Source organism: Budorcas taxicolor, chromosome 9, assembly GCF_023091745.1.
Source record: "Budorcas taxicolor isolate Tak-1 chromosome 9, Takin1.1, whole genome shotgun sequence".
NCBI lineage: Eukaryota > Metazoa > Chordata > Mammalia > Artiodactyla > Bovidae > Budorcas > Budorcas taxicolor.
Genome location: NC_068918.1, coordinates 65,520,338 through 65,533,998, shown reverse-complemented (window position 1 = coordinate 65,533,998; position 13,661 = coordinate 65,520,338). Strand labels below are relative to the sequence as shown.

Genomic DNA, 13,661 nt, shown 5'->3' with positions numbered 1-13,661 from the left:
CACTCAGTTGTCCTGCCTGAACTGTTCTGTTGTTCTTGGTGGCTTCCAGTCCTGAAACACAAGACTATATTTTTCACCAGTAAGTCTGCTATGGTTCCACAACCTAAAACATTGTACATTATTCTCATTCATATATGAATTTGACAAATGTGGATCAGAAAACTATCAGGACTCAGAGGAAAGGCAGAATTGAGTGATGGCCTTTTCCCCCTAGTTGGCAAGTTGCCAATTAGCAGTGTTCTTGACCTTGACCTTGAATGTGACTGGTTGGCTGATAACATGCTACCTGGTGAAAATCAGAGTATTTTTCATATTGTGATATTTTTAAGAAATTATCTTTATTTTTCATTGTTTACCTAGACATGCCAATGAATATTTAGGCCACATTTTGAGCAAAAACTCACAAGGTGTTTGTTTGTTTGTTTTCCAAACTTCACGTGTGTACACAAACAACACAATTTTAAGGGTTTGCATATAAGAACAAAGCATAAGAAATATAGTGAGATACAAGCTCATAACCAATGTTCAAATCAGTGAGCAGATCTGATTCAATATGAGAAAAGTTTATAAGACAAGTCTGTGGTTTGTAGGAAGCACTATCTGGTGACAGTGTTGCAGGACACGATCCACGTCCCATTGCGGGAAGCCTTAGACAGGTAGAAACAGAGCAGGATGTTCACTCGGCCTATCAGGGAGCGATGGGGAGGTCAGTGTTTCAGGAAAAAGGGTCTGACTGTTTGCGGGTGCTTTCCAAAGGAAAAGCAGGCTTTGTCCATCAGGCCTGGCAGTGATATCTATTCTCTCTTTTGATGTCAACTTTACCTGAACCCTTTGATTCCTTTCTTCTCAAGCATTGAAGGAATTAAACTTGGGAAGTCAGCAAGTGACGATTCAGGGACTAAGAGGAAAAAAAAAATGTGAAGATAAAGTCCCCAGATGATCCAACAGCTGTGTCTTAACTAGTAATCGGACTCCTTCTATCGAAATATTGCAAGACAGCCACCAGTAGGCAGGAAAAAAGAAAACAAACGTTTTCACATTTTTTTTAAACAAAAAAATGGATCTAGGAACTCATATGGTTGAAGGAAGAAGACAAATATAACTAGTTTATGCATCACATCTCATTTTGCTTCAGATTTTTATTGTACTAGTAGCTGCTTCATAGGCTTAACTGTTAGATATTTGGTAGTTTTCTCTGTGAGTTCTTCTTTAAGACCTAAAATACTTGTGTCCTATAAATTTGAAACTATGAAAAATGCCTCCAGTCTTATTTATTTAAATTATGATATAAATATTGTTTAAACAAGGTTCATTTCCCAAACTCAAAGGAGAGGCTCCATTAGCTAAAACAGTGTCTTCTTCCTTACCTTTCCTGTATCTTCCCCAGTAATTGCTTTCTTTGATTTGATCTCATGAAAATTAGAAATAGACTACTCAAAAGTCCTCTGCATCACCAACCCAAAATAAGCGAATTTGGAAGCAGAAATACATTCAATGAGTTCTCTTTTGAGGACTCACCAAGCTAAGAGCTTCAGAGTATTAAAGCCATAAAGAATCGTGTCAGTTCATAGTTATTACAAGAAAAAAACAAACCCAAAAAACAAACCCAAAGTTAGTGTTAATTTTTCACAACTTCCCTTCTTACCCATATCAATAATTTCAACTTATTATCCACCCATTTCATGAGGTTTTCACACTTTCTTTAGAACCTTCTGACCATCTCTCCTACTTTAATGAAACTACAACCAACTTTCCAATTCATCCTAAACCTTAACTCTGCAAGCCTTGGTCTTTCTGCAGGAACTTAATACAACCCAGTCAAGTTTCTCACATTTCATTTGTATGTTAGGAGGAAAAAAAGAGTTGCACTTAGGAAATGAGAGTTAGCTGAGGTTCTATCAGCTTGTGAAACAGCTTGATAGTAGCAGAAACAATCATATTATTCTCCCCACTACCACACAGTTGAAGATAAAAAGAAAGGGGGCATTGCCAATTTTCATGTAACATTAGTTATGCTGGAACTTCTAAAGAAAAGGTTCAGTGAGTGGAGTTTAGCTGACTAGAGAAGAATGCTGTAACAAATTGACTTTCCAGCCAAGTGTCTGCAGAAAAAATGGCAACAAAATACCAAGGTGACTCTGCTAGTAGAGTCGTAATTAACCATAGTAACCTGCGAGGAGGGTAAACTCTACCAGACAATGGAAATATTTTCTTTCCTTAAATGATGTTAATGTCTGCTAAACAGTTGGGTAGTTCATATGAAATGAAAGAAAAAGAAAAATCCAGTTACTATTAACACCAGAGAAATTCACGCCAACCATAAACCAAATGTGCTTTGGTACTACAGCCAGAACAGATGACGGGGTTATAGGGGAGCAGGGAAGTCCCTGATGGTTAGCTGACAGGGTTATGGAAGGTTGGTGAGACCTGCCATGTGTCCCGTGAGGCTGACACACCATGACAGGAGCTGTAGAAACACATGCTAATCAGCTGGCTTGTTAAAACAGAGTGCAACATCACTGTGCTGAAAGTGACTTCAGGCTTGCTGAAGGGTCTTGTTCATCTGAGGAAACCATGCTTGGTGCCATAGATTAGACACTATGGTCTCAAGCGGAATGCATGTGAAGTTTCCAGATTATTTCCTCAAAGACTTTATTCAGTTTTGGTTTGTGACCTTAGCTGGAAAGCATCAAGATGGACATGGGCAGGCAGTTCAGAAGGACATCTGTGAGGATTTCAGTTGGGGAGCTTTCAGAAGATGAAAAGGTGTTTAAAGTTAAGGCCTTTATCTGCAAACAATAGTATATTAATAAACTCTATACCATATTTACAAATGCATTCTCTTGTATTAAAACTAACAGTATTCTGTTCACAGTGCCATTGTTTATACAGGTAGCAATCCCATAATACTCATGTATTTTGGCATGGGAATCAGTAGCGCTTGATATTTACAGAAGATGTACAGGTGTGAAAAGAAACATGTCACTGAATCTGAGTTATTGATAAAAGACAGATTGACTAATGCTGCAAAGGAATGAACTGTACAGCCCCTTCCCCTCGCATAGGATAGGAAACGTGGTTTCTTAAATTGAGAAGATGCCAAATCTCTGACCCAAAGTGGCATGGAGTCCGTAACAAAACAATGAACCCCCTGTTCACGTTTGGGTACGTGATTATCACATTGAATAATCTTTGTCCAGAGTTTTAGATCCGTTGTCTAGTGCACAAAATAGAAAAGTTAAAAAGATTTATTATTATTTTATAATAATAATTATTATTAAAATAGAAGGTACTTTCTCTAACACTCTCTTGTTTGTGCTCTTGCACTTAAGACCAATATCCTTGGAGTTCCAAATATGCTGGTGTTTGTGTCATGCAGATCAGCAGTCCGATGGCCAAGGCTAAAATGCTCTGGACTCAGGAATGCCACCCGTCACAGTGTGACCCAGGGCCAGAAGGGCCGTGGCAAGAGCACCTCTTTCTTACTCCCCAGTCTTCTCCTCCAGGGCCAAGCCGGTCCCTGGAATCAACTCCCTCATCATGGAACAGAGTTGCTCATTTTGGCAGCTAATGCTGAGGTGACGGATGGCTTCTGTACACTTGGGAAAAGGAGGGAGGCAGGTGAGTGGGAGGAGGGTGGACTCTGAAGAGCTCCCGGATGATGTCCAGAGAGGGGCTGGCTTGATCGGCAAGAGCCCCCCGAAGCATCCGCCCTCCCAGAGGCCTCTGCGCAAGGAGGCTGTCAATCTCAGTGTGCAGAGCGTGGTGCAGGCCTGGCGGGCCCTACGGGGTGTCGCCTTCCGTCACAGTCTGCTCCTCATCCTCAGTCCCTGGGCCTCTGTGGTCCAGGCTGCCATCACCACTGCTTCTGTGCTGTTTGGGCAACAGGCTCTTCCACTGGGCTTTGTTGTGCGCGAGATGGCTTAGCATGCTCTCAGACAGGGCGCTGTGTCCCGTGAAGTGGGCCCATTCCCGGAAGAGGGGCTCCACGATGTAGGTCATGAAACCTGGAACAGGCAAGGTCAACGTCATCACCAGTAGGGCAGTCAGACCACTTCTTCTGCCCTCACACACGATTGGGCTTATGATGTACTTGGCTCCAGGGGTATGGAGGCCTGAAAGACGTGGTCCCTGCCCTCAGCCTAGGAGCATAAGGTAAGTCACCTTAGGCTTGGCATTTAATCTCTCTATGCCTCCGTTTTTGCATTTGTAAAGAGGAGTTAAGAAGGGTACCAAACCCATAGAGTTGTTAGGACAATGAAATAACACCTGTGAAATGCTTAGAAAGTTCCTGGCACATAGCAAACACTCAATAAATGTTGGCTATTACTATTTGAAGAAGATCCACTGGAGAAGCGATAGGCTACCCACTCCAGTATTCTTGGGCTTCCCTTGTGGCTCAGCTGGTAAAGAATCCGCCTTTAATGCGGGAGACCTGAGTTTGATCCTTGGGTTGGGAAGATCCTCTGGAGAAGGGAAAGGCTACCCGCTCTAGTATTCTGGCCTAGAGAACTCCTGGACTGTATAGTCCATGGGGTCGCAAAGAGTCGACATGACTGAGCCACTTTCACTTTCATTTGAAGGATAAAGACATATAAGGAAAAAAGTTAAAAAAGAAATGAGCTAGAACTAAGGAAGGTGGCTGAGGGAGGGGAAGAAAGGGAAAGTGACACCAGGAAGCCACACATTGTTGATTCAGACCATCTGAAGAGTTCATTCATACATTTACCCCGAAGATATTTCTTCAGGATTATTGTTTCACATTTTTGTCTTACTTTCAATTATATTAAGCAACCAGGTGTAGATAATAAAAGTTCATTCGTCTTCAAAACAGATTTTTACCTGCATAAAAGTTCTGCTTGAATGATGAGATAAGATGGGTTGATATGAGACTTCTTTGTCAGCATGTCTGTTCTCTTAATTATTTTAGCTTTGTTAAATTTTCTAATCACGTCTCACTGTTAATGTGCTTTCCATATTAAGCATGATTTATTAAAGCAAAGGTAATTTCCAGTCTAGGTTAGAATTATTGGATTCATCACAAACTTGGATATATTTAGGTTTTATTGTATTTCCCTTTAAATGTTGGTATTGGGAGAAGGGGACTTCTGTGGTATGCGGAGAGGCAAGGTTTTTCAGCATAATGAAATCTTCCGACAACTATCCCTGTATGTTTATAGGCATGCGAATTATAAGGCTTGACTGGATTATTTTTTTATTGGACAAACAGCCGATATTTAGCTTTTGAGGATGCTCTGGAGATGAGAAAAGCATATGCTGATTCTAAATGTTAGTATATGTGTCTGCATTCTCTTATTAGATGTGAAATATGATTTAAATATTATAAGATGATGTTAGATAACCTGACTCTAAGGAGCAAAAAGTTAAGCTAGCGACTTACTGTGTACGTTTTGATAAGGTTATGTAAGGAGCCAGACAATTAAGATTTCATTTTAGAATATTCTTGCTTGCTATTCTAGACTACCTCCATATCTAATTTTGAATATCTTGCATCTTAAGAGATATTAGATATTATATGTCTAAAAAGAGAGCCTGCAATATTGTTATACTATTCTGAAGTTTAAGGTGTGAATATTTACCAGGTTTACCCTAAGTATTAAAAAGTTACAAATCCCACACTCAAAAATCCAGTACTTAAAACTTCAGCTCATTTTTTTCCTGAAATTATTCTGGAGTTGCATCTCTATATTTCTACTCATTAGATGTAAAGACCTCTCATAGGATATAGGAGAGTGATTTTGAAGTCTGAATAGACACCATGAGTCAGTTTTTCTCATGAAGCAAAGCTTCTGCATGATTAAATTTGAGGCTGTCCCACAGGTTCCACTGTATTTGTGCAAACTAACTCAGATGGTTAAGAATCTGTCTGCAATGCGGGAAACCCAGGTTTGATCCCTGGGTTGGGAAGAGCCCCTGGAGAAGGAAATGACGACCCACTCCAGTATTCTTGCCTCGAGAATCCCATGGACAGAGGAGCTTGGTAGGCTACAGTCTATGGGACTGCAAAGAATTGGACACGACTGAGCGACTAACATGTTCACATTCACCCTCTTCTACTAAGTGATGCAGAGCTTGACTTTGTGGGGACACTGTCCTCCTGAAGGGGTACAGGTGGGGGAGGGGAGAAATGATGGCCTCAGAGTTAATAAGGATTAAAGAAAGCCTCTTTTTCTTCATCTTTCTAGCTTTTTTGTTTTTAAATGGCTTACAAAATCTTAATTCCCCAACCAGGGATTGAACCTGGGCCCCAGGCAGTGAGACTGACGAGTCCTAACGACTTGACTGCCAGGGAATTCCTATCTCCTTATCTTTCTATGAAAGTGAAAGTGTTAGTCACTCAGTTGGGTCTGACTCTTTGTGACCCCATGGACTACAGCCCTCCAGGCATCTCTGTCCATGGGATTTCTGAGGCAAGAATACTGGAATGGGTTGCCATTTCCTTCTCCAGAGGATCTTTTTGACCCAGGGATTGACCCAGGCCTCCCTCCTTGCAGGCAGATTCTTTACACTTGGAAACAGCAGGGAAGCCCATATTCCTATAGGTTTCACCAATTGGAGATTCATTTGATTTAGCACCTTCTTTTTGAAAGGCAGATTTTGATGGGAGTGGGGAAGAAGGTGGGCGAGGGGTGGATATTAAATCCTTGTTTCACTTGGGTAAATATGAATTATTTAAAAAGAGAATCAGATAGAAGCCTGAGATGGCACTCAGGAAATCCTCATTGTAAATTGGGAAAAGAAAAAGAGAGAACATTTTCAGTCCCAAGGGAATCAGGACAGAGGAACTACCTGCATTATTCACAAACACTGGAAAAATATTTGTTTGGGAGGCTGGAGCCCACAGCTCCCATTAGACTCTGTTCATCTATCTGGGTTTTTCTAGTTTAGCCTGATATGCCCCTGCACACCACACTTCCCAGCTTTGAACCTACCAAGCTAGGAGATGTGGAATGGAGACAGAAAGATTTATCTGCTGAGGGTTGTTTTATAATGACTCTTTGTCTTTATTACTGGTGTGCTGGTGTAGCATCCATGGGATTTTCCTATGCACTCAATCCTCATCCCATTTTAAAAACAGGTATCTATGGTAACCACATTTTCCTGAGCTGAAAATCAGGACATATGATCTGACAAAATAAGTGTGTTCTCATGACAACAAGAGAATAGAATCTCCGAAATCAAGTCTGTCTTGCAAATCCAGGTTGTGTGCTTAACAATGTGAGTGCTTTTCTCTGGGGGCTGAAAATGTCTTTAACAGGTGCCTGGCAAATTCCTTTCTAACCAGAGTTTAACAAACTGGGTCCCGGGATTAGGATTTGGGTCAGGGTCTATTTCCTTTGAATCGCATCTGCAGAATTTCCAACCAGGTACAGCATTAGATCCAAGGAGGCTGAGATTGTATTTCTGTTGATACTGCTGCCCTTCGCCCTCCCCAGCAATTCTGTAGCTTTCTCTGCTCTGGATTCTTCCTGGGTTCTGCTTTTTATAACACCCCTCTCCCCCTTTTCAGGTGAAGGAATCAGTTTAATTGTAAACAAAACATAACAATATTAAGGGCAATTGGGAAAAAAATTATCAATAATTTCAGTGTTCCAATATATCTATTTTAATATTTGCATATTCCCTTCAGATTTTTAAAAACTAGATTAATTTTGTTCCTATTTCCTTAGGTTGCCTTTGTGACTCTTTTGTGAGACTATGGATTCAATTTGACCCTCAGTAATTGGAAGCATATCATTCTAACTGCCTGGTTTTCTCAATTTTCAGCTGATCTTTTTGGGTGGCCTGTGCCCTCCCAATCTCCAGGCATTGAGCCTTGAGCCTTGCAAAGGTTTGCTGCACTCTTAAGGCAGTTCTGTCTGAACTGTCTTAAGGCAGTTAAGAAAAACTTAAACTGGTACATGTCAGGGCTATAGTTGATAAGTAAAAGAGTTCAAGTTCTGAGTTTGGTTTTAACTGGAGGAAACTGCAAGAAAAAGAAAGACTTGCTTTAAATGTAGATGGAATTGGTAGAGTGTTTAAAGAAGTGAGAGAAACGAATAGTTATTTTAAAGGAATTAGCGCTATAGTTTAACACTTTATTGAAATTGACACTTGAGTGTGGCCATAAGAGAACAAGACTGAAAATAACATATTGAAGTGAAGAAGCATGGGACCCCACGTCACATGTGTTTCTGGGCCTGAGTCTGGGGACCCAGCCTTTGGAATTATGCACTGAGGATGAACGGTAGTGATCAAAATGGAAGGATCCAAAACTATAGATTTTCCACGTTTCAAGGCCTAAAGAGAGTGTGAGCTAATCTGAACTTCAGCAGCCAATAATTGATTCTTGTTACTTTCCTTCATTTGGTTTTGATTCAATTCTAAACAACAAAGTTAATATAAGTTGTTTATTAAGGGTCTATAACAAAGACTTTACCCTATGTTTCATCTCAACTGATAATTATTTAGTAGATAGGTCATGACTAGAGTGTTTATTTGGATTCAGTTATTCAAAGGGGCATTGATTAGTTTGGATCTTTCAAAAGCTGTGTGTAGACCTTCTTTGTGACTCTTGGCCGAGGTGCCAAAATTATTCATTTAAAATTACAATTGAGTTCAACTCACCAATTTGTATACTAGGGATTGAATCTTTCTGTTGATTGCAAAGAGGACTGATTTCCAGTTCAAATTTCTGTTCAAGATCACCTAAGAAGAAAGAAGAAGAAACACATTGGTAATGTAGAATTTGAAATTTTTAATGGTCTAGTTGGAAGGAGTTACCTGGGAATTACTGTTTCTTGCCTTGTTGCTAGGAATGCTCTAGCAATGACTGACTCTGCCCTGCTCTGGTAATTTCTGTGAAAATTTAAAATATCAGAGTATCAACGATCATTTACAATAGGCTCGTTGTTAATAGGTACACTCTGGGATTAGAATAAACTTTCGAATAAAACTTTATAAAAACAGGAAAATGAATGGCCAATTTCCTAATATGAGATGGAAATTCTGGTTTGAAGTTACAGATTAAGAAAACAGGTTTTATGCTTTTCCCTCCTTTCACTCTGCCTGACCCTTATCTGGTTTCACCTGAACAACCAGGAATAATAAGTAGGCAGGAAACAAGGAAGAGGAACTATTAATAGAAAGATCTCATATGAGAGTATCTCTAGAGCTACAAAATTAATCAAAATACGGGTCTGATTCTTTCATTCTGACTCCTTAGAATTTTATTTAGTATAACCAAAAGTTAAATGAAGTATAAAGGTCAGGATGATCTTTTTTTAAAAAAAACTTTATATTTTTTACTGGGATAGAGCCGATTAGCAATGTTGTGATAGTTTCAGATGAACAGTGAAGGGGCTCAGTCATACATATACATGTAAGGATGATCTTTCTTTTTAATGCCTCTGTCAGCTAGAAAACCAAAGGAGAAATACATCATGCAAAGCTTTATCAAAATACTTTATCGATTCTTCCTGAAGGTGAAAAATTGTGGGTAATTTTCTCATTGGGAAAAACAATCTGGTTAATCAGTAGAGAAGCTGGTTCTCAGAACCACCAGCTGAATTCACAGCTGTGAATGCACCCCTCTAAACTAGAGGAGAAAGACACATATATTTATACCATGTTTACTGTGTGTCAGGCACAGTTCTAAGCATTTTACCTATTTAATTAATGTAATCCTCATAACAAGCTCAATATAACCCCCCTTTTACAAGATGTGGAAATTGAGATGAAGCATAGAGAAGTCTGTTGACTTAAGTCCTTCTGCCAGTGAGGAGGGGAGCCTAAATTCTAATGCTGGAAGTCTGGCTTCAGAAGGTCTCACTTAGCCACGGAGCTACAGTCTTTTGAGATGCCACATTTCCGTCATTGTCTCTGACTGTAGCCGTGGCTCCCATGGTCTCCAGCGCCATGGCGATTCTCAAAACCGATGTGAGGAAATCACTCTGGCTTAATCTGAGGGGTTTAGGGAAGCCAGGTGATAACGGCCTTGAGAGGACAGGTATGACACTATTTAATATCAAAATGAATTCTCCTCAAGTTGATTTCACTCCTTCCCTCCTGAGCTCCATTAATAGGGATTTTTCAGTCAAGCATGACACTTGGAGGGAAATTTCTCTTCCTTCTACCCTCTGTATTGAGGCAGCAAATCTCGTTTATTTCTCTGTTGAAATATCTCTTTTCCCTGGTTTCATTCTAGTCTGGCTTCTTTCTTTTTTCAAATTGAAGAATAGTTGATTTACAATATTAAATGAGTTACAGGTGTACAACATAGTGATTCAATAATTTTATAGATTATATCCCATTTAAAGTTATTATAAAGTATTGGCTATTTCCTATGTTGTACATTACATCGTTGTATCTTATTTACTTCATACTTAGTAGTTTTTAACCTCCTGATCCCCTACTACTGTCTTGCCCCTTCCTCTTCCCTCTCCCAGCTGGTAGCCTCTAGTTCTCTGTATCTGTGAAACTGTTTCTGTTCTCTTTTTTATTTTCATTCACTTGTTTTATTTTTTAGATTTTATATATAAATGAAAACATACAGTATTTATCTCTTCCTGTTTGACTTATTTCACTAAGCATGGCACCCTCCAGGTTTATCCATGTTTTCACAAATGCAAAAACTTCATTCTTTTTTATGACTGAGTGGTATTCCACTGTGGACTTCTCTGGTGGTTCAGAGAGAAAGAATCCGCCTGCCAAGGCAGGAGATGGTGGGTTTGATCCCTGGGTCAGGAAGATCCTCTGGAGAAGGAAGGGGCAATCCACTCCAGTATTCTTGCCTGGGAAATTCCCGGCAGACTACAACCCACTGAGTTGCAAAGAGTCAGACACAACTTAGGGACTAAACAACAACAACAACTCAAGTATTCCATTATATATATATATGTGTGTGTGTATGTGTGTGTATGTGTATATATATACATATATGTATATATGTGTGTGTGTATATATATATATATATATGGGCTTCCCTGGTAGCTCAGTGGTAAAGAATCTGTCTGCAATGAAGGAGACTCGGGTTGGATCCCTGGGTCAGGAAGATGCCCTGGAGGAGGGCATATCGATCCACTCTAGTATTCTTGCCTGGAGAATCCCATGGACAGAGGAACCTGGTGGGCTACAGTCCATAGCATTGCAAAGAGTTGGACATGATTGAAGCAACTGAATACGCACACACATATACATATACGTATCTCACATCTTCGTCTGGTTTCTTAAAAACTCATTCTTATTTTCTGCTTCTTAGCTAGTTTCTTTAGTATTTCTTCTGCTTCAACTACCTATGTTGCCCTAATTGCACTTTCTAAGATGACTCCCATTGTCATTGTCTCCACTTCAGCTTCAACAGGGGCTCAACAGATCCTCTTATTCTTACCTTCTCTGGAACCAAACTGGTCTATAAGGCACGGGCATGGTCCCTTTCCCACGCCTCTTCCCATTTCTACTCCTCTCTATCCAGCTCAGTGGGACTTTCTGCAATGATGGTTATATTTTCTCCGCTGCCCACTATAGTAGCCCCTTGAAATAAGACTAATAAAACTGAGGAACTAAATTTTACATTTAATCAAATTAATTTAAATTTAATGGCCACGTGTGCCTTGTGTCTATCCTACTGGACAGTGGCGTCACTACACATCCTTTAATACCCAGCTCAGATTCTACCATCCTTAGCACTAGATTTTCTCCTGTGACCTCCACCATGAGAGGATTTTCTTCCAGTTGGATCATTTATTCTTTTAACTATTTCAACAGATTTATAAAGCACTGTATATTTCAGACACTTTGTTAATCAATGTAGAAAATACAGTGAGGAAAATTGCAGTTTCTCTTCTCCAGGAACTTTAGTAATTAGTATTTTGAGCTTGTGAGACATTAACTTTAATTCTTTGTCTCCTTCAGGACACCCCCAATGGAGCTTTGCACATAGGAAAATCACAGCTTTGCTGAGGATTAGACAAGGCTGGAAACAGATGTTCAATGAAAACTTCTGGGTATCTTGGTTGACTGAGAAGATACCAATATGTTGTTACCATAGGACAGAAATTCTACTCTTTTTGAGTCATTGAGAGGAAGAGGATGAATGATGTTTGAGTTCTAATATCTGTTCTGAGAAGTTAATACTGTCTCCCTAATTCATGGAATCACCTTTCTTTCTCTCTCTGTCCTCATCCTTGGTTTTTGGGCTTTTCCTTTGCTCAACATCACGAATCATCAAAGATATTTTGGCAGGAATTGTTAGCAGTCTGTGGAAACCCAAATCCTAAATGGAAAGCTGGAAGAAGATTAATCAAAATGATACAAATAGTGCTTTATAGAATTTCTAAAAAACAATTCAGTATGGAGGACAAGCAGTTTGGATAACCAGAGAGTCTAGTCTTCTCTTAAATAAGCTGAACTTCTGCTAGATCATATGGCTATTAATTAAAAAGGACCCGACACACCGTCTGTACTTTCTTTTCTCTGCCAGGAGACATGATATGGAGCAAAGTATATGAAAGCTTGCCCTTAGAGATCAGAGTCACAAATATTCTAGGTTGTTCTATCTTATAATGCTACTTGTTGTTGTTTAGTCACTAAGTTGTGTCCAACTCTTTGCAAGCCCATGGACTGTAGCCTGCCAGGCTCCTGTGTCCTTGGAATTTTCCAGGCAAGAATACTGGAGTGGGTTGCCATTTCTTTCTCCAGGGAATCTTCCTGACCCAGGGATGGAACCTACGTCCCCTGCCTTGGCAGGCTGGTTCTTTACTAGTGAGCCACCAGGGAACCCCTATAATGCTGCACATGTGTATTATTATGAGGACAAATTTTTGCAAAGGCATCTTATAGATTACCTTTATTGGTTGATTCCATTTACTCCACTTAGCTAAAACAACTTTGATTCACCAGCTCTGTATGCCTTGCCATCTGCCCAAGAGACATGATCCCTGCCCCAAGCAGCTCATAATCCAGAGAGTGTAAGATAAGTAAATGAAAGGGTTAAACTCCAATCAGTGTCAACAAGAACACATGATTGAGTCAAAACCAAGAGCGACAAGGTGGCATCTTTTCTCTGTCCCATTGTTTGATATCCAAGGATGAAGATCCTAGCCCTTCTCTCATTGGGTTATTTCAATATTTTCTATATTTTATAGTAAAGTATTTATCTTATATAATCTAACCTCCCTTCTCTAAGTTCATCATATTTCCTTTCGTTTTTCCCTCAGTGGTGATCTTATAACATGGGCAACTAGAAGTGACCTTTTTTGATTACTAACCACTCACACTCATTTGAAGTGAAATTGGACAGAATGGACGCTACATGAGTGCTTTTACCCAAGGGAAAGAGATGGGGAGCAGAGCCTTCTGGCCCCATGTGAACCCAATCTGCTCTGTTTTGTCTTCTGTCTTTGGGACCATCTCAGTGTCTTTGACTCATCTTTCTACTGAGGCGTCTCCAAAAGGCTCACTGTTGCTACTTGACCTCCCCACAGAGCTGGTATGTGGGACACTTCAGGCTTTATTTGTTCTCAGCCTCTCAGACCTGAGCCTGTCACTAACATCAGGGCACTGTAGTGGCTGAAAAAACATCCTGAGCACTGAAACCAGGCCTGAAGAAACAAGCTGTATTTAAAGGCCAAGATCCCACCCAACGTCCAGATTCTGCTGCT

General features: G+C 40.1%; 1 protein-coding gene across 5 annotated transcripts in view; it reads right to left on the bottom strand.

Annotated features, from left to right (window-relative positions):
* Window positions 1-361: 361 nt before the first annotated feature.
* PDE7B (phosphodiesterase 7B) overlaps window positions 362-13,661 on the bottom strand; it is a 359,458-nt gene continuing 346,158 nt past the window's right edge. For all 5 annotated transcript variants that reach the window (XM_052645654.1, XM_052645652.1, XM_052645650.1 and 2 more), the window contains 2 exons: window positions 8,629-8,709; window positions 362-4,007 (listed from right to left, as the gene is read on the bottom strand). In XM_052645654.1, coding sequence (XP_052501614.1) covers window positions 3,784-4,007; window positions 8,629-8,709 — 305 coding nt within the window. In that variant the 3' untranslated portion in view covers window positions 362-3,783. The remainder of the gene's footprint in view (window positions 4,008-8,628; window positions 8,710-13,661) is intronic.